Source organism: Grampus griseus (assembly GCF_964374135.1).
Source record: "Grampus griseus genome assembly, chromosome: 4".
NCBI classification, from domain to species: domain Eukaryota; kingdom Metazoa; phylum Chordata; class Mammalia; order Artiodactyla; family Delphinidae; genus Grampus; species Grampus griseus.
Genome location: NC_138997.1, coordinates 25,710,920 through 25,736,363, shown reverse-complemented (window position 1 = coordinate 25,736,363; position 25,444 = coordinate 25,710,920). Strand labels below are relative to the sequence as shown.

General features: G+C 38.0%; 1 protein-coding gene across 1 annotated transcript in view; it reads left to right on the top strand.

Moving 5' to 3' along the window:
• The window catches only part of TTC29 (tetratricopeptide repeat domain 29), a gene marked incomplete at both ends in the record, with an annotated part of 250,762 nt that overhangs the window by 33,992 nt on the left and 191,326 nt on the right, over nucleotides 1–25,444 (top strand). Inside the window, 2 exons of the mRNA XM_082653305.1 lie at nucleotides 271–494; nucleotides 5,435–5,620. Coding sequence (XP_082509431.1) covers nucleotides 271–494; nucleotides 5,435–5,620 — 410 coding nt within the window. The remainder of the gene's footprint in view (nucleotides 1–270; nucleotides 495–5,434; nucleotides 5,621–25,444) is intronic.

The window sequence follows — 25,444 nt, the reverse complement described above, 5'->3', positions numbered from 1 at the left end:
TATTTGTCCTTATCAAAGGGAGCTCAGCTCTGGAACTGATATATTTATAATGTAATTTCACTAAAATTACTGTATTTAGATAGTTCCTGGCATCTTTCATTAAACTGAAGTTGTTCAGTTATAAGTGTTTGAGGTCAAGATTGTTTTCAGCGCTTCCACTGAGGGAAAAAAATGCAGCGTGATTCAACTTTTAATTATTATAAAGATCAAAACACTGCACAGATTTAAAGGATTAAAATAACGTGTTCAGTGTTCTGTTCTTATTCCCAGTTACCGGAACTCGTACAAGAAGAACATCTGTGTGGACATGCTGCGAGATGGTTATCATAAGTCTTTTACTGAGCTCTTTGCTCTGATGGAGAAGTGGGATGCCCTGAGGGAGGCTGCAAAAGTAAGGTCCCTCTTCTGGCTGCAGAGACCCCTGGAAGAGCAGCCTGACAAGCTGGATCACTTCTACTACTACCTGACCAGGGCCGAAGCAGCTGAAAGGAAAGGTGAGTGGATGGATTTGGGGAAGCAGCACTGCAGAAGGCAGAACAGTGAGCGCCTGAGGGAAGGTTCCAAATTGTTTCAAGTATGAATTTAAAACATTGAGACACCTTAGCACAATTCAACCTAGTCAGCTAAGCATCTAAATGGAATAAATGGTAGAGAACGCTGAATCGCAAGGCTGGCCAGACACACAGCCATCCTGGTGTTGTCACTCTAAGCCAGGGAAGACAATGAATAGCACCTAATAACATCTCCAGGGCTTTCCAATGTATTAAAATCTTTGGTATCATTAATTATACATCTTTCCATAGTTTTTTTTTTTATATATAATCTGATTGTTGACTTTCGCTGAGGAGACACTTTCAGAGTATTATAACTTGACAGTTATACTTATTTTCTAGTATTTGTATAATGTAATTTAAAGATTTTATCCATAAGTTCTATAGAGTTCTATCAGAGAATTTTTATTAGTGAATAGTGAGGAGACATAAAAAGCCTGCAATTTACAATTACGAATAAAATTGTTAATTTTATATTTTCCATCACATCATCTCTAATAAATTCCTTTTTTTTTTTTTTTTGGTATCCTGAAATTTTCCAGAAAGTCTATATGCTTCAAGTATTGAAGAAAATATTTTAATCTCTACTATAATTATACCAATATTGTCATAAGTATTTCTTATTTACATATTCATAATTGGTCATTTTGTATAATCAAAGAAAGGAAATCCCAAAAGTTGGCATATAAATTTGGTGTTTTCACCAAACAAATCCTTTTGTTCAACTTTTTGTGTGAAAACACCATAGGACTCAAAAAGAGAAGCTCAGGCCACAACATGACGATGTCTGTACTTCATCTCAGGCCTTTCTATGGGAAAATAGAGTATTAGACAATGTTTTGTTAGCCAGTGCTGCAATGTGGAAAATTGATAGGGACATAGAAACAGCATCAGAGGGGTAGCAGAAGTCTTTTAGCCTCTATAGTGGAGTCAATATACATATTTCCTATCTGGTTGTGACCTGACTTACAAATATGAGATATACAAAAGTCCTAACAACACCACATGTGAACTAGAGTGTGTGTGTGTGTGTGTGTGTGTGTGTGTGTGTGTGTGTATGTGTAGACAAGAGGTGATTATTTGATTATTTGTATAATGAAAATTATTTAACTGCAGAACTGACTTTAAAAATAGAGTCCTTTGGTGAATTTTAAAGTGTGATTTACATATAATTTCTCAAGAAATTAACTGTTTAAAATGCTATTGTAAGAAAACCTACATTCTTGTGTAAGCCCCAAACTCTGAAATGATATTTTTACTGAAAATAGAATTGATGCAGATAAAATTTGCTCACAGTCATTTTCTAAGGTGAATTAATCACATTCACTAAATGTTTTAAATAGAAGCATTCATTTTAGCAGCATAATATGAGCCAAACACATCACTAGTCATAAAGTGTCATAAATATGAGAAACTTGTCATAAAGCATTTTGTAATTGTAAAGAAACTAAATGCTGAATAATCTGAAGGTAGAAAACTTTTAATTTGTAATCTTTTATTAAAGAAAAGTAAATATACATATAAATTAAAATGATTCTCCAATTCCAAATATTTTAAAAGTCCAAACTTTACAATAGCCAATGTCTTATACACATGGTACAAGTAATGAAATATTTTCTTTACTGAGTGGTTTATCATATATTCATGGTAACTGAGGTTACATTTGTTAAATGGAACAAAATTACCTCTTGCTCAGAACAACTCTTCTGTAAGGTAATCGACTTCAAAATGCAGTGGCTTTTGCCTGGTTAAAATACAGAAAGTTAAAATTATTGCAAAAAAGTATTATTGGAAATACTTCAGTTGAAGGACATGTAAATATTTGTATGCTCTTTTTTAAAAATGTGTATAATTTTTTCACATTTCTCCTATGAACTTCATAGGAGAAAAATTGTGATTGAGTTAAGCATGTCCCAGAAAATGGTGTAGGGGATATGCACAGAAACTCTTATTAACTTGAATTAATTTTAAATCTTAAAACCCATACACACACACACACACACACACACACACACACACACACACACTTAATCTAGAATACAGAGATCTCTTAATAGTGCCTTGAAGATTTCACCCCATATGGTTGTGGAATCTGAGACAATTATCTTGAAGCAGCATATCTCTGAGTATTGTCATTGCTTTTCACTGGAAAGACCATCACTCTAGGGTCACAGTGAAGTCCATGTAATCAAAGCTGTGGCACTAACAATAGTCATCTCAGGTCAATTCTGTCCCTTGAGACTTGGCAGAGCAGGAACCTAGAGTTATTTAAATTACTTTTCAAAATAGCACTTTCTGTTTTATAGCAAAGAAGTGTTTAAAGTAAGGCAGTCATTTCTTTTTGGATTATTTTCTATTTGTTAAAGTGTTTCTTTGTCCCTGATAGCATTTCTTATATTTCCCATTGTTGTGAATCATCTCTGTACCATCTGTAACATTATGATTAGGGCCTTGTGCCCCATGGGACTGGGGAGGAGATGGCAATAATGGTAATGGGTAGCCAAATCAATAGATAATTCAAACATGATTTACACTTGACTTTAAATTATTGTTAAGGGTTAAGCAGCAATTTTCTTTTCTAATAACATTTATTTAAGATACCCAAAGTATGTTCTACTCAAGCAGAGTCCCACAGGATGTTTATACAGTTTATGTAAAGCAAAACAAAAGTAATTGTCTGGTGAAATAAGTTTGAGAAACAACCAGGTGAATTAACATATACATTAAGCAGGTTGGTTTATTGCAGGACTTATCAGAGCCTTTAACATGCTCATGTATATTGTGTGGTTCACTGAAAGAGGGAAATTAGCAAGAGCATTTTCCAAATTTATTTCATCATGAGATCTCCTTTTTAGGTAGCATAATGAATATTGGTCTCAATAATAAATCAACAATAAAATTGATTTTCATCTTATAAATATACCTGCTGACAATTCAAGGAAGTGTTCCGCAAGCAAGGAGAAAAGGCTGCTGAGAATGTAAAGGGTACAGACCATATATTTGGATTATTCAAAGATTCAAAACTTGATATAGTCCTTTATACTTAATACTCTGAAAAACATTCAATTTTTCCATAGAAAAATAGCTTAGCTGACAAGTAGTCTTTAAGTATGTAATCTAAATAGCTTATATAACTCATTCTAAACAGAACCAAAAACTTCGTTTATGAAATGTTGGAAATGTTTTTCTATTAAGGTTTAATTACTGAAAAAAGGAAAAATTATTTCAGGATTACATATATTTTTAAAATCTCTTCATGTAACTTTTTAAAATGGAAGATATGAAATGTTTTATTTACAGGTTTTAAAAAACAGCAACCCTCTAATCATTAAATATGAGAAAGAATATAAAATGTTACAAAACATATTTTAGTGCTCTATTCATATTAGGCAGAAGGTTCAGAATGGAAAGATAAAGCATAGGAGAAGTCAGTTCTGAAATGAGAGTATTCGTTTTAAGTAAATAGCTCAGGGTACCCTCTACTTTTCACCTAAGCTATTGCCTATTGTGAATACCTTAAAAAGCAGAATGGTCTCCAGAATCCCCAGTGCCTTCAAAAATGGGAGATAGGGAGAACAGTTTTTAACTTTAATTTTTAGGTCTAAAACTTATTTTGAGATAAATCTTCATTTCCTATGGAATTATGAAGCAATGTCTGTAAAAACATGACATAGGTTTTAGAAATTTCTTTGGAAACATTGGAGTGACTTATGTACAGTTTTTGAAAGTTAATTTTTGTGGTAATCAGCCTAATGTCATTTTTTCTGAGCCTTTTGATTTTAATCTTATAGGAGTATCAGTGGGCAATATACAAATGCTTTTCATAATTGTAATTCTTTCAGGAGTGTATAGGTTGACTCTTCAATTAATATCAGTTAATTCCAATAGATAATTATTGTTGTTAAAAATCCTTGGAATGGTAATCCAGAGGCTACCACACGTTTACTACTGTGCTTTAAGCACAAATGCAAAGAAACATAAAGGTAATGAATTTGTTCATATCCACCAATAGAATGAAATTTACGAGGGTAAGGCACAATTTAACACAATTTTTGTTTAAGTTTATGACTGATTGCAGTGGAGTTTATAAGACTGATTTACAGTTTATTAATATACTTTTCTGTGTACAAATAGGTCAGATGCCACTTTAGGAAAATAAAGGGGGGTTTTAATAAACTGACAACTAATAAACTAGTAACTGAGTGAGAAGGATGACTAATATTAATGCATTTTCAGCAGAAAAAAATACTCATAGAAAAGATAAGCATAGAAATCCACTTTTTCTTAACATTGTTGGTAACTTGTATTGTCAGAAACAGCACTAGAAAGTGTAAGGAGGTTATGTGGTCATTGTGATCATCATTTCTTCTATCTATAAGCTGCATGCTTGCCTTTTCTTCTGGGTGAAAATACCTTGCTATTTTCAGATTCCGTCTGCTTTCTTCATTCATCTTTTTGCCATGGTTAAGAAACATTGCTTTCTCTGGAATCTCTAAATAATTTTCATATCTTCAATGGGAAAAGTACTTGCTGATACCACATACTCATTTCTTCCAAAAGAACTGAGCACATTGCTGGTAGATATCATTCTGTTTTTTTGTGTTATATAAAGACTCCTGTTTCAACCAAAGAGTATGTCAATTTCTAACAGGGTCTAAGCTCTCCGAAAGAATTTTGTTGTTTTTCTCGTGTGCACATCCTTTAATTAATGTAATTATTTAAATAGTTAAAACATTAATTTTTGCATTTCCATTTTTTAAATGGTTAATCATGCTTTTAAGGAAAAATAGAAGATAAATGTCACTATATTTTTTTGCCATTTGAAGGGATGTACCTTGAGACATCTTTCTAATGCATTTTATGATGTTTTTCTCTCTTTGAAGAATACTTTGAAGAGGTCTATAATAACTTGTATGCTCTGGCCTGTTACTTCAATAATTCTGAAGACAAGTGGGTAAGGAACCACTTCTATGAACGATGTTTTCAGATTGCTCAACTCATCAAAATTGACGGTGGGAAGAAGGAAGCCGAGGCGCACGCACACATGGGGCTGCTCTTCGAGGAGGATGGTGAGTAGCCATTTGTCAGGCTGCTGCGGGGGCTTTGAAGCATCCCAAGTCCAGGCAACCAGAAAGCACATGGGGGTAGAGAAAAAGACCCGAGGCTGAGTAGAAGAATGTGAGTTACTGGGATTAAAAAGCAAAAGGGAGCTCCCCTGGTGGCAGTGGTTGAGAGTCCGCCTGCCGATGCAGGGGAGATGGGTTCGTGCCCCGGTCCAGGAAGATCCCACATGCCGCGGAGCGGGTGGGCCCGTGAGCCATGGCCGCTGAGCCTGCGCGTCCGGAGCCTGTGCTCCGCAACGGGAGAGGCCACAACAGTGAGAGGCCCGCGTACCGCAGGAAAAAAAAAAAAAAAAAAAAGAATAGCAAAGGAGTGAGACTTTGGACTCACCCTCCATATTGCTACAGTCATACCTCTGCTGAGTGCTCAGCCTAGAGTTCCCAGAAGCGTCATCACAGAAGGAAAGCATCTTCCTCCAGGCCTCCACATACATCCTTCGTCCACATATGTGCTGCATTGTTTTGAAATGCTTTTCCTTTCTTACAGACCTGCTTGTTCATTTTAACTTGATTTCTCATGTATGAAAATGGGAAAAAGGAAGGGCACACTTTGTGATTTTCCTAGCATCCCAAGTCCCATATATATAACCTATATAACTCGGGTACCACCCCGTTGTGATTTTATAATAATTTCTGAAGGAAATGTTCCTTTAAAAATAATGTCATTCTTAATAATGTTATCTTAAGACAAGCCAAAGTCTGAAAGGACAACAAAAATTCATTAGAAACATATTTTATTTGGTGGTTTAAGAAGGATTGCAAACAGAAAGTTAAGAATTAAATTTATTTATAGAAGGATAGTGGGTAGATAGTATGCAAATAAAATATGTGAGAAGATGAAAATATTTGCTCAGAAATAATTCTGTTTCTTCCCTCAGAACACTGTCTCATTTTCCACAAGAGTTTTGACTTTGGCAAAAGAGTTAAATTAGAAAATATTTATTATCTTGTGGCTAGAACTGCATAGGGCTTTGAGAAGGGAGTGGAAAAGGTTTTTGTGCTTCAGGAAATTGCACTTTGTAATCTACAGCACGGTCGATGCTGGAACGTGGCTGATAGTCAGGGGCTCTCTTGAGTGATAGGTATGGGGAAGAACAGAACAATTCAAAGAAGTGAGAGATCGTACAAACTAGATCCAAGGAAGGCACGACGGAGTCAGAAGGGACTGGTGGGGGATCTGGACGATGGGTGGACTTTAGGCGGGTAAAGAAACAGGAATATATTCTGTAAGAGGGAACTACATACGAAAGCATAGTTAGAGAAACTGATAAGAGGAGCGACCTGGTTAAAGTGGAAAGTATATTTCTGAGCAGTGATGGGAACTGAGTATGGAAAGGCAAACTAGGAACATGCCAGCGTTCAGAGCTTGGGCTGAACCAAACTCTATAGAGTTCGGGCTATACCTTCAGGCCAAGGAAAGGAGTGTGATGGAAGTCTGGCTGTGATACACCCTGTGGGAAGAGGAATAAGAGAAAGGAGGGATGGTTAGGAAGCTGCCCCACTAATTCAACCCTGAAGAAACAATCCAAAAATATTTAAGAGAATGTGTTTAAGTGTATCCATGGCAGTACAATTCATGATGTCTCAAAACAGGGGATTAGCAGCATTAAGCAACACCCATGCAACAGAGTTCTGTGCAGTCATGAAATTACAAACTAGAGCCAAATTCATTCATTCAACAAATATATGTTTAGAACCTAGTACCTGGGGATGAAACAGTAAACAAGACAGACAAAATCTTTGCCCTCCTGGCACTAACATTCTACTGGGAAAAACAGGCCTTAACCACTCATAGCTATATAACATATGAAGCACTGGTACGTGCTGTGATGAAAAATAAAACAAGGCAAAAGGATAGATAGTGGTTGCTACTTTACATAAGGTGTTCACCTTTTAGAAGGTGAGGCATGAATAAAGTGAGGGAGTAAGCCTTATGAGAATCTGGAGGAAGAGGTTTTTAGAGAGAGGACATGGGAAGTGCAAAGGCCCTGAGGCAAGTGCATGCTGAGCACTGTCTGGAGCCCAGTGAGGAAGGTTGGGGGTAGAAGGAAAGGAGCTAAGTTTAGACCAGGAGGCTTGGGATCACACTGGGGCTTGTAGGACAAGCTGAGGACTTTGGATTTTATTCTAAATTGTATAGGAAATCTCAAATGTATATTGATTTGAGAAAATACTCATGATACGTTAAATAGAAAACAAGATTCAAAACACAATGTAAGGGCTTCCCTGGTGGTGCAGTGGTTGAGAGTCTGCCTGCCGATGCAGGGGACACGGGTTCGTGCCCTGGTCCGGGAGGATCCCACATGCCACGGAGCGGCTGGGCCCGTGAGCCATGGCCGCTGAGCCTGCGCGTCCGGAACCTGTGCTCCGCAATGGGAGAGGCCACAACAGTGAGAGGCCCGTGTATCGTAAAAAAAAAAAAAAAAAAAACACAATGTAAAATATCATTATATTTGGTATGTATCATATACCAATGTGTTAACAGCACTTGTTTTTGAATGTGGAACCGTAGGTGATTATAGAATTGTGTACTGAAGGATTATTACTTACTATAATCGAGAGGTTACCTGTTAAAACTCTTAGCCTATTGTTAAAAGTAGAGTTTAGTGTTTCAATTTGTAAAAATGGAATAAATTCTTTCTTAAGTAAAATTCAAAGTAAAACCTTTGCTTAAGCTTTTTAAAATTATTATTCTCATTTCATCAGTGATGTAAATACTCTTTTAAGCTTTTAGAAATTATTAACTTCATTTTGAATGATGAGGATACTGGGGCACAAAGAAATTAAGCTGGTTAGTGGCGGGGCTAGTGTTAAGTCAGCTGGATTCAGAGCCTGTGCTAGCAGCCATTACTCTATGCAGACCAAGAATTGCTTTACTTTCTTGATGTGCTAATGATGAAAATTCCTGAAAATTATACACTAAAGTATAGTTTAGCACTTTTTTGTTCTCTACTCTAGGAACATCCCTCAGTTGAAAAGAATAAGAGTTGTTTTCAGTCTTATTTTGTTTTTATAATTGGAAGCATCAAATTCTCCAATTATGAGAAATCAAATAATGGAACTGTCAATTACTGGCTCCAAAAAAAGAAGTCACAAAATAAATATGAAATAATATATGAAAATGAGGGCTGAAGATGCCAGGGCTACATTGATGAAAATTTAAGAGTGGCCTCAGTGAGGTTCAGATAGCTATCATAAACATATTCTGAATTTTCCTATAAATTTTATTTCTGACTTTTAAATTTGGTTTGATTTTTTGAAAATTTATTGCAGTAAAAACTGTGTAACAGAATTTACCATCTTAACTATGTGTAAGTGTACAGTTCGGTAGCTTTAAGTATAATCGCCCTATTCTGCAACTGGTCTCCAGAACTTTTTCATCAGCAAAACTGGCACTCAATACTCGTTAAACTACAACTCCTGATTTCTCTCGCCTTCTGATTTTTTAAAATCTGTGAATGTATTTCTATTGGAGGATTTATTCATTGCTGCCTTTGCTTATTTATTTATTCATTCATCTTTCCATTCACTCATTCAACAAATACTGGAGCACTTACTAATGGCTACTAATACGATTAGTAACCATGGCACTGTATCATTTTAGTAGCTGAGAGTGAGGATGAGTTTGGGAAATGTGATCAGGGTGGGGCTGCTGTGATATTACCTTCATGGGTCAGTGGCTTACTCACAGTTAGATGCCCCACCCCATAGCATGATAAAATGCACCCAAATTCCATAATACGTAGAAAGTTTTGGCTATAAACCTATTTTTAAGTTCGATTGTGTTATTTTGTTTTGCAACCACTTTTTGAAAGATCTAAACTATTTTTCTATGGCCTTAATCAGTTCATTGGCCACAAGAACCAATGGATATTATTGGTATTATTTGATGGATAAAATGTATTATTTGATGGATAAAATGACAGAGTTGATGCTGATGGCAATTCTAGAGATTGACTTTGAGTATCTGATGTACTTAGCCATGGTGAAAATTATCTGTGCAGCTTTTGTAATCTGGGGTAGAATTTTTATGAGGAGGGTAAACTAGGACTACTTAAACTATGTGGCTAGAGTGCAGTGAGGGCTCACCAGAATATGGGGGTCCCCCTGAGGTGATGATGGCGTAGCTTCCGCATACCTGATCTGATTGGTCCAGACAAGCCCCACATAGGAAGGCCCTGCAGCAACAGCTAGGCGGTAGCTGTGCTCAGGGGCAGGTGGCATCCTCCTGGTTCCAGAGGTGCCCATTCAGATTAAAAAAGCAGGATACCAGCCGGCAGATGGCAAAGGTCAGGTTGTCAGGGCCCAGCAAAGCAGCTGTAGGCCAGGGCATGGCTCCAGCACCCTCAGGGAACTAGAGAGCAAATGAACATGAGCAGAAACCATGTCACAGGGCTGGGCACCTGGGTGCAGTCAGGGCCAATGTTCAGCCCACAAGCACACGTGGGACCAGAGTCCCCTGGCCAGAGTTGAGCACAAGCTCTAGTTCCCACTGCTGCTGAAGATGGTGCTCTAGTATGCAATGGCCTGGCTTCTATTGGCGCAGGGGCTGGCAGTCCCATTCTTCAGGTGAAATATCTGCTGGGGTAGCAGGTGTGGAGTAGTTGTGGTCTGACAAATACTTGTAGCACATCAGTGGCTGTATCTTCTTTCAGAATTGTCACCTATTTGGAAGGACAAATGGACAAGTGGTATTCACACCACATCTGTGTAGCATTGGAGAAAGCTCTCAGACCCTGGACCTCAAAGAAATGTGCACATACATTCTAGAGCAGCACACAGAGGTCTAGCAGGGCCAGTGTCAGAGCCTGGGAGAGAGAGGGTTTTTTAAGAGCCATGACTAGGGAAGCACCAACTTCCCCCCAGGTATGATCTGCGGCCAAGGCAACAATAATAAGATGATGTGTCAGAACCTTAACTTCAATCCTCCCTTGCCAGGTCAGTATTTAGTGGTTGGGTCAGGGGACTAGGGTCCAAGCCTCGCAGTTGCAGCTTTATTGGTGGGGAGCAAACCAGTGGCAGGGTTGATCAATTGGCATTCACAGTTGAGCAAGCACCAACACCTTTCACCTTCTCCCCTTCCATTGACTTAGGATCTGAGTCCAAGCCTCGCCTTTGACCAGATTAATGAACTTAGCACTGAGACTGGCTGGTTTCCACGGAGCCTTGTAGGAGGCAAGTCTGTTTTCAGCAGGGGCTAGCCTAGAGGATTAGTATCGGTCAGGGTAGCCCTTGATTTCTGTCTAGCTTTTTGTTATGTTCCTTCTCCCCCAGTTCAGAGAGGGGTGGCTTCTATGTAGCATCTCTCACTCTGTCAGCAATCCATTCCATTTCAACCCATGTGGGCTTGGGGTCTAGACCTCGCATCCTGAGAGACCGGGAGGATGATTAGAAGTAGATGTTGGGTGACAACGACGGGTGCTGATCATGTTCACTGAGAACAGGCAGGGGAAGGCCATTGTAGGTACAGCTTGGAAAGTGCACATCTTCCAGTTCTGCAGGCCTTCATCTGCGATTTTAGCATAGGGATTGAGTTAAGGCTAACCCAGATCTATAACATTGACCCCAAATTCTCCTAATGACCGGGAACTTCTGAAGAAGAGCTATCCTGGTTGGCTTGCTCAGTTCAGGGCCTAGAATTGATTGTTGACAGTCAGTTCTTTGGACACATTCTAGATGGTGTATCCCAGTGTGATTTGCCAGGGGCTGGAAGGAATGAGGAGAAGAGCAGTGTTGTGAATATACAGTGGAATGGTCCCCCTCTCCCCTGATGCATCCAGTAGTGAAAGGCAGCTACAGCAACAGATTTGTGGAGGAATCCACCACTGTAAGGGACCATCTACCTTACAATCTTGATCTCATGGAAAGGAGTAGAATTTGGAAGTCCACTTATCCTGTCTTGCTCAGTCCTTCCCTAACACATGCTCCACCCATTTTTAGTGGTCATGGGGAAGATGCCCCCTTTCATTTTTTTTGCATGAATTTTATGAGGGGCAGTAGTTCAGCTTTCCTCTCAGCGAAGTATTCACCATGTATTAGGCCATTCCTTCCCATATCACACAAACACACAAAAAGGAATTCTATCATTGAGAGTCTTAACCCCATAGGGTTCCCACTGCCAAGGATTTCTCAAGGCTAGTTCCTGCTAATGGCCACTAACCAGCCATTCTGAAGGCTGACCACAACAACATCACTAGCAGACTCTTCCCACTCCCATCTTGGTCTTTGATCTATTTCCAGTCCCCTGACTTGCTTCCAGAAGGCCATGTTATTGGCCTGGAGAGATGCCCAGTTTGCTGAGACAACTGCCATGCTAACAAAGTAATGGGTCAGCAGCACTCACAGCAGGCCTGCTGGAGCAGTGCTGCTCTGAGAAAACTCAGAGAGACAGGAGCTGAGCAGGTGTGCTGGTCTCCCATTGCCCTTTCATTGGATGCTCTATGTTTAGGGGAGTATTTTCTGATTGGGGCCAGGCACAATAGCAACATGACATGGCAGAGCCTTGACACACACTCTATCCTGCCAGCCCAGCATTCATCTTTTGAGGTAGGATCAACCAGCCCCTCTGGGGGAGGGCGCAAAGGGGAGGGGCAGGGGATAAGGTCTCTGCCTTGTGGTTGCAGTCATAGGATATGGCACACAAATAGCAAGACTTGCCACATAGGCATTCATAATTTGGGGAGCCCCAACCTCTCCCCTGTCAGGAGAGAAGAACTCTAGGGTCTAAGTCTAGGGTCTAGGTCAGAATTAATTGTCCTAAAAGCACTGAGCCTAACTGGTTTCCTTGGAATTTTGCTAGAGTCCATCTCCTTTTCTAGGAAACTGGCCTGCAGGGTATCAGTCCTGGACAAGTTAACCCTTACTGCTTAAATCTAGAAGTTCTGAATAAGGAGTGATGTTAACATACAGAGACCAGGGTCAGATTATGACCACAGAGTGCTGTCTTTTAAGAACTAGGACAAAGATAGAACCATGAGCAAGACTAAAAGTGTCAAAACGAGCTCTACCACCAAAGACTAGCTATTTTAAAGAACGGATTAAAATAGAAGAGAAGCAGTCAGTAAAAGGAAGAGAAGATCCAATCTCAGTCCTAGAAGAATGCCTGCTAGACACTGGTACTGAGTGAGTGCTGTTCTTACCAACTGGAGGTAGAAGTGGAGGATTCTACTAGCTCCACCTAGCCAGCGAGCAGAGCCTAGGGCAGACTGTCTACTCTGCTTGCCTTTAAATACCTGGACTAAAAAGACCGCTCTTTTTAGTCTTTTAAAGGGATGTAGAAAATACAAGGAAAACAAAACATTAATCTGAAGAACAAACCTGTAAATGTGATCATTTTAGAAAAATTCTTAATGTCTTCAGAAAGATACAAGTAGGAGGCAGAAAGGCTTAAGGATAGAACCAAATGAGATGACAGTGAGCTCCAGATGAAATAAGGAAGGCTTTTTAAGAAAAGCGTTGGTAGAATTAAAATGCAGAGCAGAAAAAGGGCAGGATTGGCCCAATGGAATATTGAATCAGTGATGTTGAGGACAAGCTCAAAACATTTTCCCAAAATGCAAGTGAAAGACCAAGAAGTGAAAACAATGACATTATCAGTATGGAAGTTTCTGAGGTAGAGTAGATGATAACCAAAATGAAAGTCATAACCAAAGACATTTTAAGAAAGCTTTCTTGACCCTAAAAAGATATGAATATTCAGATTGAAATAGCTCTTTATGCTCCAGTCAAAACTATAAGGAAAAATCCATTGCTAGATAATTCTCGGGAATTTTTTGAATGACTCAGATTAAGACAGACTCCCACCTGCATCCAAAGAAAAAGCACAGATTGCCTTCATTGGAACAAAAATTAGATAAGACTCACTTTTTTCTCCTTTGCTACAATAAGTGCCAAAAAAAAAAAAAATGTAGAGTCCAGGAGGTTTGAGGGTAAAGAGAGTGGAATGCTGTAAACTTGAGAACTGATAGTATGCTACAGAAGTAAGTTCTGTCCCATAAGAAGCAATGGGAAGGTATTCTTACTTATGTACTTCAGAAAGTACACTGTGAATGTAGTTTCCGTGTATGCTGCATTCTATCTACAACCCAACAAGAGATAAATCAAAATTAAAAATTTTAAGAAGAGGGAAGTCCTAATATCAAAGAACTGACAGTATACACTGGAACTGATTAAATGTTAAGTCTACAAAAAATGTCAATAATTTTGGAAGTAGAAGATACAAAGTATAAAAACTAAGTGTGATTTAAATTTTTCTCTTTATGATTTTCCAAACATTTTATGGTAATGTTAATTACTTCTGTATCTTATTTTAAAATTACATTATATGAGAAACATTTAAAAATAAATGATGAAAAAAGTAGAAACTCGAGGCAAATATATATTTCAGTCTTAGATGAGAAAGACCTTCGAAACGTGAAAACAATGGAACAAAGCACAAAGAAAAATGATGGGCTTTATAGGAGAGGTAATTATAATCTTCTCACTGCTCCAAGTTCAGAACCAATTCAGAAGAAACATGGGAATCAGACAGATCATAATAGCTAAGGCTAGTTGGGGAACAGAGCTTATATCTGTTCAAATCAAACTCTATTATCTCACAGAATTCATCATAACCACCTAGTTACTGAAAGACTGGTCATGTTCAGACTCTTCTACAGGTTCTAAGCCTGTGCCTGTGAACTTCAGCATGGAGCTTGAGAGCAGAGTCCAGAGAGAATGGAAGTTCAGGATTTCACCAGTCAGATACATTGTTTTTCCTCCTCTGTGGTGAGAAGTGAAGAGGGAAAGAGAGAGGAGGTCCCCTCATGGAAACACGAGGCTAGTGGTACAGCGTTCCCACTATCAGAAACAAACACTGAGAGAGTTGACATGTACTTAAAGAAAAAATTATTTATTAAAGACCTCATATAATTAAAGATAAACTAAAATTGGGAATTATTGGAAACAAATATAACTGGTTAGTATCATTATTATATAAAGGACATTTACAAATTGGTAAGAAAAAACACTAACACACCAGTAGAAGAAATTAAACTGGGTAATAAACATTAAAATAAAAGCCAACATTGACAATAAAAAGCACAAATTAAAGCACTAAAGATATGCTACTTTTCCCCTGTAATTTTCTAACAAGCATTTATTGTACTTCTACTATGTGCAAGATACTGGGATAAGTGCTGGAAGTATATGGCTGAAAAAGATATTTGTGGCCCCTTGATTCAGAGGCTTACATTTTAGTGGAAGAGGCAAGTCAATACTCTAGAATTACAGTAATCTGAGAGAGTCGACTGATAGGATAGGTACAGAATGTTTAAATGTTTACATGTGCAGGGATAAATGTTGTCTATTTACTTATTAAAGATAGCATTTAATGCTGTGAAATTTTAAAAATTTAAGCAGGTTTTTCACATTGCTGGTGATAGGATCAATTAGCCTGACATTTCTAGCAAACAATTTAGGATTACATATCTAGGAAAAAATCAGATATGAAGACAAAAATTTATGTGAAGACATATTATGTCTTTATACATGTATTATTGGTAATAATAAAAATAAATGGAAACAATACAAATGCCCTACATTAGGGTAATAATCAATGGTGCTAGTTACACATGATAAACTCTTATCCAGCTAGTCACAATGCTGTTTTCCATTGACTATAATGATAAGAGCTACCACTTATTGAGTGCTATGTGCCAGCCACTATAAAAGTGCTAATTCTGGCCAATGGTCTATGAGCAGTCCCTTCCAGGCTGAAACTTGGAGGAGCAGATATGAGTCCTCCCTACTATCTCTGTTTTTGCCATGGTGACCATGGAGGAATTATGTTGAGATGGTGAAACCATGAGATGGAAGCAACCAGTTCCCTGAATGAGCATTGGGTGACTCTAGAGAGTCACCCACCCTCAGTGGACCTCATGTGAGCAAGAAAACTACTTTGTCTAAGCCTCTGGGATTTCAGGGTCTATTTACTACCACAGTGTAGCCTAATCTAACTTTGACTGATACAATCTCCAACACTTATATGCCCTTATTTTGAATGAGGGATTTCACGAGCCGTCTGAGTGGTTTTTTGCTATTTCTTCGAAAATTTTACACTAAAGATTCCCTTTGGGATGTGATATATAATGTCTTTGTGCTTTTCCAAAAACTTCCATTTTAACATTTTTAGACACTTTACAAATCTCTCAATTTATTAATATAATTTAGTCTTCCAAAAATTCCATTTTTATTTTTAATATAGAAAAAATATATGCATTTTTGTAACACATTTCTGTATTGTTTGAATATAATAGATGAACAACATATTTATAATCCAAAAAATAAAAATAGACAACTTTTTAAGCTCACTGACATAGAATGACTCCATCACAAGTCTACAATAGTGTTTTGCCTGCTCTCCAGGGTCCTAGACTATTTCAAGATCCCATGATTATCATTATTTAATCCAGGAGGAAATAGTGGGTCCCTTGGCTGATCCAGTCTTGAAGTGTTTCCATCTGGAGCAGAGACTCATTCCCTGATCATGGGTCTTGGAATTGGGATCCAAACTTGAGCTCTCTGACTCAGTTCTGGACTCCTAATTCCCCTCACTGAAGTCTCCTGGAAGCTCCTGCCAGGCTAACTTAGTAACTCAGTGTAGAAGAAGAACCAACCATTACAGCAAAGATGTTAAAGGCGCAGGCATAGCAGTCGTGATTGTTAACATTGAAAACTGCTCACAGACACTTCAGACACTCGTCAAGTGGAAACATTTAGCTGATGTGACAGATTCTGTAGATGCCTTATCTGAGAACTCAGGGGTGTCTGATCTGCTACCCCCAAGATAACCTACCCTGCAAGTATCTCTGCCACTCAGTCCCACTTGAACTATCATCTCAGGTAATTCATACAACTAGAAACATCTAGATATCTGTGGACATTCCCAGAACAGGCTTCCATTGCTGAAGAACAGCTTTAGAGAGATGTGTTACCTGTAGATCCCCACCGTGGGCACACAGACTCTCGTGTTCTGCCTGTAGAAACATTTGGTGGCCTTAAACCATGTCAGTATATCTGCTCAAAAGAAAAAAAAATCCCTGTACCCCTGCTCACCACCTATTGTTCATGAGCTTCTATATCTTTTTTATCTTCCAGCTGCCCCAGCCTTGGGGCAGTGATTCTGTGCAGGATAGCTGCCATTCTCAACCTAGTTTCTCAGGGAAGCAAATATGATTGTTAATGTTGACTTAGAGAGCATTCTTATGAGACTGCTGAAATCCCAACACACGCATCCTGCCCCCGAAGCAGAAGTAGTAACACCACCACAGATTATGGGGTGTGGTCAAACGGAAATAGGCTGAGGGTCATGTGCTCCCTGAAGTCCTACAGCCTCTCTCTCCCACCTAGAAAGCACATTGGAATTCAAATAAAGAGGACTTTTTAAAATGGATAATAACAGATCATCATTATATGTAAAAAAAGCAAACCATTCCGTAAGTTTGGTTGTTTTTTGTTGTAAAAATTATTGGCAGTGCCTTTTACAATTGATCATGACACACAACTGGGCCTCAACACGGTTCAGAGTAGTTTCTAGCTCTGCTTGATCCATCCATCCCGAAGTTTGACTAATACACTTCTGAGACCCTTTTCATCAACGCCACCATCCATCTGGCTTTCTTCCCTCCCACCTTCCCTTCTTTATCTCTCTGTGTACACTCCATATTTTCAAATCCATCATCTGCCAGACCATGAGACCCCATCCTTCATTTGATGCCTTTCCCAGTGGGTCCTTCAGAAGGTAAAGGAGCCCTCCATACCACCCTGTCTCCTCTCTGCTTTGAGCTCAGATTTGCCACTGGCTTGGGCTCCCACACACACCTTATTCGTAACTGTGTCTGTGATTCTAGTTGTCTCCATGTTTGGTGGGGTAAGACTTTTCACACCCAGCCTGCAGTCTCTTGTCATAGAGTCACATGTGCTGCACTGCTTGGCTTTCCTTCCCCAGTGTTGGTGCTGAATAGTTTTGGTAACTACACAGCCAAGACAGGACAAGTATTGCATGGGATGCTGGTACTTTCTGCTTTCTCATTTGAGAGAAAAATTTTCAACCCTATTTGTCATGAGTTGCATTGTGGAACCCCCAAAAGATGTTGAATTCTTAACCTTAACCTCCACTACCCATGAACGTGACCTTATTTGGAAATAGGATCTTTGCAGGCAATCAAGTTAAGATGAAGTTTTTAGCGTGGCCCTAATCCAATATGACTGGTATCCTTATAAAAAGGGGAAGTTTGGGCACAAAGAGAGACATGTACAGAGAGAAGATGATGTGAAGATATAGAGAGAACACCATCTACAAACCAAGAAACACCTGCTACCAAAAGCTAAGAGGGAGACACTGAACAGATTCTCCCCCCACAGTCCTGAGGAGGAACCAGCCCTGCAAATCCACAACTTGATTTTGGACTTCCAGCCCCTAGTTTAAGCCACCCAGTTTGTGGTACTGTTATGGCAGCCTCAGGAAACCGGTACAATATTCAATGTAGTGTCAGTGACTTTTCTTAACTAAAAAAAAAAAAAGATGTTATTTTAGGAAAAAATAAAGGAATATAATAATGGTGGAGTGATATGATTTGACATGTGAAAAATGTAATGTTCTTTCATTTTAAATTCTGACAGATAGAACATCTAAAATAATAGAAGGCAATTTAAAAAAAACTCCTTAGAATCTGATGTAAACAATCTCTTCCTAGAGTTTTGGCTTTTTACCTTATTCTATATTCTATCATAAATATCACTTCATTTGGTGAATACTTTTATTCTTCAGCATTTGAAATGAAGTTTATCATCACAGTATTCAGTTCTCAAAAAAAAGGTTAAAATACAATAATATCATCAAAGATGCCACATCAAAATTGATAGATATTTCATGGTAATTTCTATTTTGTCATGGAATAATGTTTGCCAGTTTCTTTAGAAAAACAGCCTTAATAACTAAAAGAAATGCAAAGGATATATCAGTTTTTAGTGTGGTATTTTATTTTCTCTTTCATTTTATTAAAAATTAATAGAGATGTAAACGCTGTTGAGAAGATTTAAAACCCATCAAATACACAAAATCTCAACTGAGGCTACCCCAGAGAAGGGCACCAATGATGTGGAATGGCAGGAGGTATTTTGCATTATACGCCGTTTTGCACTATTAGAATTGGTTATCTTGTGCATGTGTTATTTTTTAATAGCGGGGGGGAACTAGCTAATTTTAAAGATTTCATTGAATTAAAAAGTATTGAAAAGGACAGAAGGTTTTTACAGTTGGTAAGAAAAAAAATGGTGATGATTAAAGAACTATTAGAGATCCAATGATATTATTATCATGTAGAAAAGTGGGAGGAAATGTTAATTATTGATGGTTTTTCTGATAGTAAGGGAAGCCCAAATCTACAGGGATATTAGAAATATGGGACAAAAGCTTTTATAGAGATATAAGTCGGAAGCCTGCAAATTCATAACAGAGATTAAATTAGTGATGGTTGGATGATTGACGTTGGATGACTATCTTGGTCTGCACAGTTAACCTAACAGCATTTGAGCATCAGATTAGAGAAGAAATCTAGCAGAGGAAAAACTATTAGATTGGGCAATAAACTTAGACTCTCTTTGGACACTGCCACTTGCTAAGTAACTGTGTATCTGGGTAAGTTATTTAATCATTGTGGATCTTGCTCTCCTCGTCTGTAAAATGAGGCAGTGGGAGCAGATGCTCTTTGCTCTGAGTTCACTTCCAGCTCTGACTTTTGTGGTCACTTAAATGTCTACTGAAAGATCAGTCCTTAAAAACTGTCAACTTCTTTACTTTTCCTTCAGAACATTAAGCCTATCTGGAGACGGGAGACCTTGCTTCCATGAATAACTTCCCTGCTGCCTTTCCAAGTGGTAGGGTAACTTTTGTTTGTGCAGTAGGTGCTTAGTAGGTATGTATCCTCTTGGTCTCTAGGGCTTGCAGGCTTTTTATGCTTGTCCTTGTTGTACCACTTGGATGCTGGGCTACTGCATACAAATGAGGAAACCCTTTGAAGGGTAGTAGCTTGGGTGGGAAATAGAAGAGAATCGTTCTCTGAGGGATTAATTTTATATGTGTTCATGATTCCTGCAGTTGATGTTCAGGAAGGGATGATATAAGGGTGGCCCTAAGGGTCAGGAAAAACCTTTTCTATGGATTAACAGGTAGGTATGTATTTAGTAGATTGTAAAATTGTTCTCAATTGTTGAAAACTGGGTTGGGAAATTATGTTGTTTAATTCTTTTAGATGAATGAATGTTAGAGCCATATTAGGTCTTAAAAGTCATCTATTCCAGACTCTAATTTACCAGATGAAGAAGCTGAAACAGAGTAATGAAGCAATTTTGCCATGGCCACGTATTTTGTTAGTAGCAGGCACAAGACTTGGATTCAGAGGTCTACATTCATGTCAGCTCCCTCTCCCCTCTCTGTGTCATACTCAACACAAATACACACAAACATCTCTATATGTGCATGGCTCTGCAAACTGATTTAACTAACATTTAGGCAGACATAGAACAAATCAGATGTATCTGCAATGTACATAATGGCAGTCACATATAGAAAGGTGTATTAGTAGATATAGATGGTACAGATGTCATGCTTTTTCTCATGAATGAGGTAGGAGATATTATTCCCATTTCAGATTTGCAGAAAATAGGATTCTGACAGGTTAAATGACAACTAAAGCCTGTCAGAGCCAAGACGGGACCCTGTGTCCTCAGATCTTTGGTTCAGTGTCTTTCCCACTCCCCAACAACACCTCCCTAGACAAAGGTTTGCTCAGCGGACACCTCACAAAGTTGACCTTCTGGGTTTATTTTTCCTGCATTTATTTTTATTTAGATTGTCACAAGAAAAGGCTTCTGAAAAAAAAAAAACTGGCCCTCACAAAATTATGAATAAAAAAAATTGTATCTCCTTTTCTGTGTCCTCTGTCATTTGCCAACTTGTCCAACCGTTTGCCTCCATGGTCCTTCCCCAGCCCTACCCCTCCAGATGCCCTGGAGTGCTCAGTGAGAAGCCCATTCCATCAGGGAGTACCAGTGACATGACCCCCTCATGACTTAATCTCCTCTGCCATTTTAGCCTATCCAGATTACGCATATAAAGGATGGTTCTCTAAGAAAACTAAATCCATAAAGGCTAATACTGTATAGAGGGCCTTCCAAATATGGAGAGCAAAGTGGAAAAGAAAATGACTAGCAAACTGAGTGAGTGGGGACCGGAAGGCTTGGGTGGTTTTATAACAAAGCTTTTTGTCATTTGGTGGAATCCATGTATGAATTAGGTTGTCCAGTAATCGTGGCGGGGTAGCCTAGAACTGGGGGAACTAGAAGCAGGGGAAGATTAAGGAGGCATTAAGACTGATAAGGAGTGAGCCAGTCTGCTGGCTGAATCGATGGAAAGGATGACTTCCAGACATTTCAACAGAAGAGACAGTATTCAGATATGGAGTAGGGGGTTGGAGAAAGGAGAAAAAATAACTTTATATGCAGCATATATTACAAAGAAATTAGTAGGTGTATTCTATGTAATGAATACATCAGTTGGTAAGGAAATGTTAAGACCACTGTAATGAGTAGAAAAGGGATACAAACAGATAATTTGCCAAAAAGGAAATATGATATGTAATGAACATATAGGAAAATAACTAACTTCTCTAAAAATCAGTTTGAATAATTGTGAAATATTTGTAAAATGCGAAAACAAAGCAATCATGGTTTGTTAAAATAATACTTATGTGTATTGCTGGTGATAATATGAATCATTTAAATGGTTTTGGACAGTAATATGGCAATGCATAGGAACTACAAAATTTTCCGTACATCTTTATCTATTAATTTCACTTGTAGAAATTTTTAAAAAATTCAATATAGAAAAATACATGAAGGGGTTCATTGAAACATTATTTATAGTGGAGAAATAATCTAAATATAAAAGCACTAGACAGATGATTAAAGTATACATCCCCCCGCAAAAAAATATCATGCAGCCTTTTATAATGCAGTTATGGAAATATTTAATATGGAAAGTAATAGTTCTAATAAAATAATTTAGATAGGCAAACTAACTATAGTAATCTCTTTATAACTGTATAAAAATTATGCATGGATAAGGAGTAGAATGATGCTTGACCCAAAAAAAACATTTTCATTGACTGATGGTGTCATTGTTAGTAATTTTTAAGATTTTTCCATGTAGTATTTCATTCATGCTGATGTAATATTTTTGCCCATAAAACAAGTAAAACACATACTGCATTATGCTTTTGCTAAATATCACTTTTGTGTTTTACTCAATTATATTTTCAAAATTCTTTGTATTTTGGGTCAGTGTTTTGGAGACTGATCATCCCATTTGCCTGAGAATCAGGGGGTTCCCAGGACTCCACACTTTTGGGGTAGGAACAAAAAATGTCCTGGCAAACCTGGAGGAATTGGCCATCCTAAATATAGTGAAGATTCAAATTTTTCTTTTGTCTTTCTAAACCTAGTAGTTTATTCATGTACCAAACAGTGGTGAGAAAATGATGTCTTTGTTATTTGCTATTAATAGATTTTGACAAGCATAATATGGTTATTTTTGGTTTTAGACAACTCTTATTTTCTATTTAAATTGCTATCATATTTTAAAATTTGTAACAATGAAGCTTCCATTACATACAGAACACTGTAAGAGAAAACAGCACTTGAATCAACAAAGGACATCATATTCCATGTTTATCCTTGAAAATAGATTCACTAGTGGACACTGTGGATATTTCAAAACAGGGAAAACAAACAAAAACCAACTCTAACAAAACCTCCCAATGGTTGCCACTGAATCATGACCAAAACTCTGCCGGCTTTCCTGCTGGCCTCTTTAAGTCCTACTGTACTTGCCCTACCTGTTCATACCTCTAGTACAACTCTGCCTGTTCATTGGGAACATTATTTTCCTCTTCAGAGTTAAAAATATAAGTCCTGTTTGTTTGTTTTCCCCCACTTCTAAACTGCTTCTAATTTAGCATCTTAAAGTTTCCCTTTGGAGGAAACTTTTCCAAAAAGATTCTCTGGAAGAGCAAAGGCGTTATTCCATTGAGGTTTCCTAGTAACAATATGAAGTAAATCCAATCCAGAAAGTGTCTAAGTATGAGCATTGATTACTCTCACACACCCACCCGTCACTAAGGCTCTTGGGTTGACTGCAGGCCTGTTGAAGCATCTCCCCTTTAATCTCTGCAAGATTGCAAGACTTGCTACTTCCAGGATTTCATTTTCCAGGTAAATTCCAAAAATGGATTTAGAAAGTGGGCACTAGTATATGTTTTCTAAGGGGCATCTGATTTGATCAGTATTAGAAACTGAGTCACTTTATATTTGAATAAAAGTGAATGTCATAGTTAAAAAGTTTTTTTTTTCAGAAGTTAAGTGAATTAGCATTGCTATTTCTACATAACTTAACTGTCACTTTTAAGGGCATGTCAGTTTATTCTCCATCTACTATGTGTACACGTTCCTAAGACCTTATAGTATTTAATGAAGAGATCCTTTTTAAGTATTGATAGCCACAAGAAAATTATTCCATGTTTGATCTGTGTTAAAGAATCAAAGTCCAAGATCTTTGAATGGAACTTAGAATAAAAATGTAATTAGGTTACATCCCTAAAGTCTGATATATCTTTAAACAAGACTGAAAATGAAACTTTATTAGAGCTTCAAATGAATTATTTCATTGCCTTTTTTTAATTCATTTTTTTCCCCTTCTCTTTCATGTCTGTGTTACTGACATTGTGGCTTGTATTTTACCTGTCTTTTTCAGGGGGTTTTAATTATTTACTGCTTAAGGAGTAGCACGCAGAGGAAGCCTCATTCAGAGGTGCCTGCTCTGTAGCGGGTTTCTCTTTTTCAAAGCTTTGCAAGGTCTCGAATCGCTGCACTGAGCCTGCAGTTCCTGCCCCACTGATTCACCCTTCTGGACGCAGTATCTCCTCTGACTCTCTGAGAAGAGGCACTGCTCCTAGGAGGTACCACTCACCAAGAGTGAGAGGGGTGCTGGGCGCAAGTTGGATGAAGTGTGCTGTTTCCAACTAGTGTCTTAAAAGGCTTTCCATTTGAATAAGTGACACTGTTGCATAACGTTTTGACGTTGAAGCATTCCACACAACAGATATGGCTCCAAATGGCAGATATGGCTCCAAATGGCAAACCTGAAAAAAATAGATTAAATGGCATGAAAACTTACTGAACGTCCACAGAGCACCAGGCACTTTGCAGGGTGCCGACGCAGCTCTTTTAGTGCCTGTTACAGTCATACCCTGAGGTTGGCATTGCTGTCCTTGTTTCAGAGCCCTTAAAGAAAGGGTGCGAGGGGTCCAATGATATCATGGTGCTCAGGTTTAAACCTTGGCCTTTGCTTTTAAGTCAAACTGTCCTCCTTGTACAGTTTCCAAAGAGGGGTCACCTTGAGCAGATAAAGCCATCATGAGCTTTGGGCATCAGCTCTGCCACCTGCTTGGTATGTGAAATTTAGGCAAGAGAACCCCTGAGGCTCATTTTCTCCATCCCTAAAATATAGATACTATTATCACGTATATATGGAATCTAAAACAATTAACAAATGACAATAACAAAATAGAAATGGACTCACACATACAGAGAACAAACTAGTGGTTACCAGTGGAGAGAGGGAAGGGGAGAGGGGCAAGAGAAGGGTAGGGAGTTACGAGGTACAAACTGCAATGTACAAAATAAATAAGCTACAAGGATATATTGCACAACACAGGGAATATAGCCAATATTTTATAACATTAAATAATCTCTAACAATTTGGAATCACTCTGTTGTACAACTGAAGCTAATATACTATTGTAAATCAACTATACCTCAATAAAAAATAAATAAAAATTTAAGATGTAGACACTTATATATGTATATGTATATATATATATATATATATATATATACACACACACACACATGTATCAGTTACTATTTATGCTAGACACATGGTGGTAATGTCTCCACTAACATTATTTTTCTCCCTCCATACTCATCTAAATAGATTACTTTCAGTTAATTAGGTTTTTGTAATATCCAAAATTAGCACGTGCCTGTTGTCAATCAGAGCGACAATGTAAAGGGGAAAAGTTAATGTCCTCGCTCTCCACCATCTCCCATAAGAGAATCAATACTGATACTTCGGCAAGTATGCTCTACATCTTTCTCTTTGCTCATAAAGCATATAGTACACACAATCCGAATGTGGTTTATTTAAAATCGTGAGCAATCTATAATTCAAGCAAGAATTACATTATTGATTAAGTCCAGAGCAATATAATTCATTAGCTGATCTAATGTCAATATTGACTTTATTTCTCCTCAGACTTTTACACTTGTCGACACATTTTACTTAGTATTTTGAGATGAGGTGGAATGTTTATAAGCTTTTTAATGGCTAGTATCAATTTCCTATTGTTTATTCATTATACAAGTGGTTTACATTTTTAAAAATTATTTGAGTGATTTCAATACTTCCAATCGTGAGCATTTAAAAGCAAAACTGCCCAATGCTTAATCCTTAGAAATTATAACACTTGGATGGAAACTACCATCTGAGGTTTAGTATGACAAGTTTATTATGACAAGTTGGGGCACCATGTCCATCCCTGACCACAATTCAGTAATCTAAAATCACAAACAACAACAATTAATAACAGTTCCTCCAGAATATTTGAAAAGTCCAGG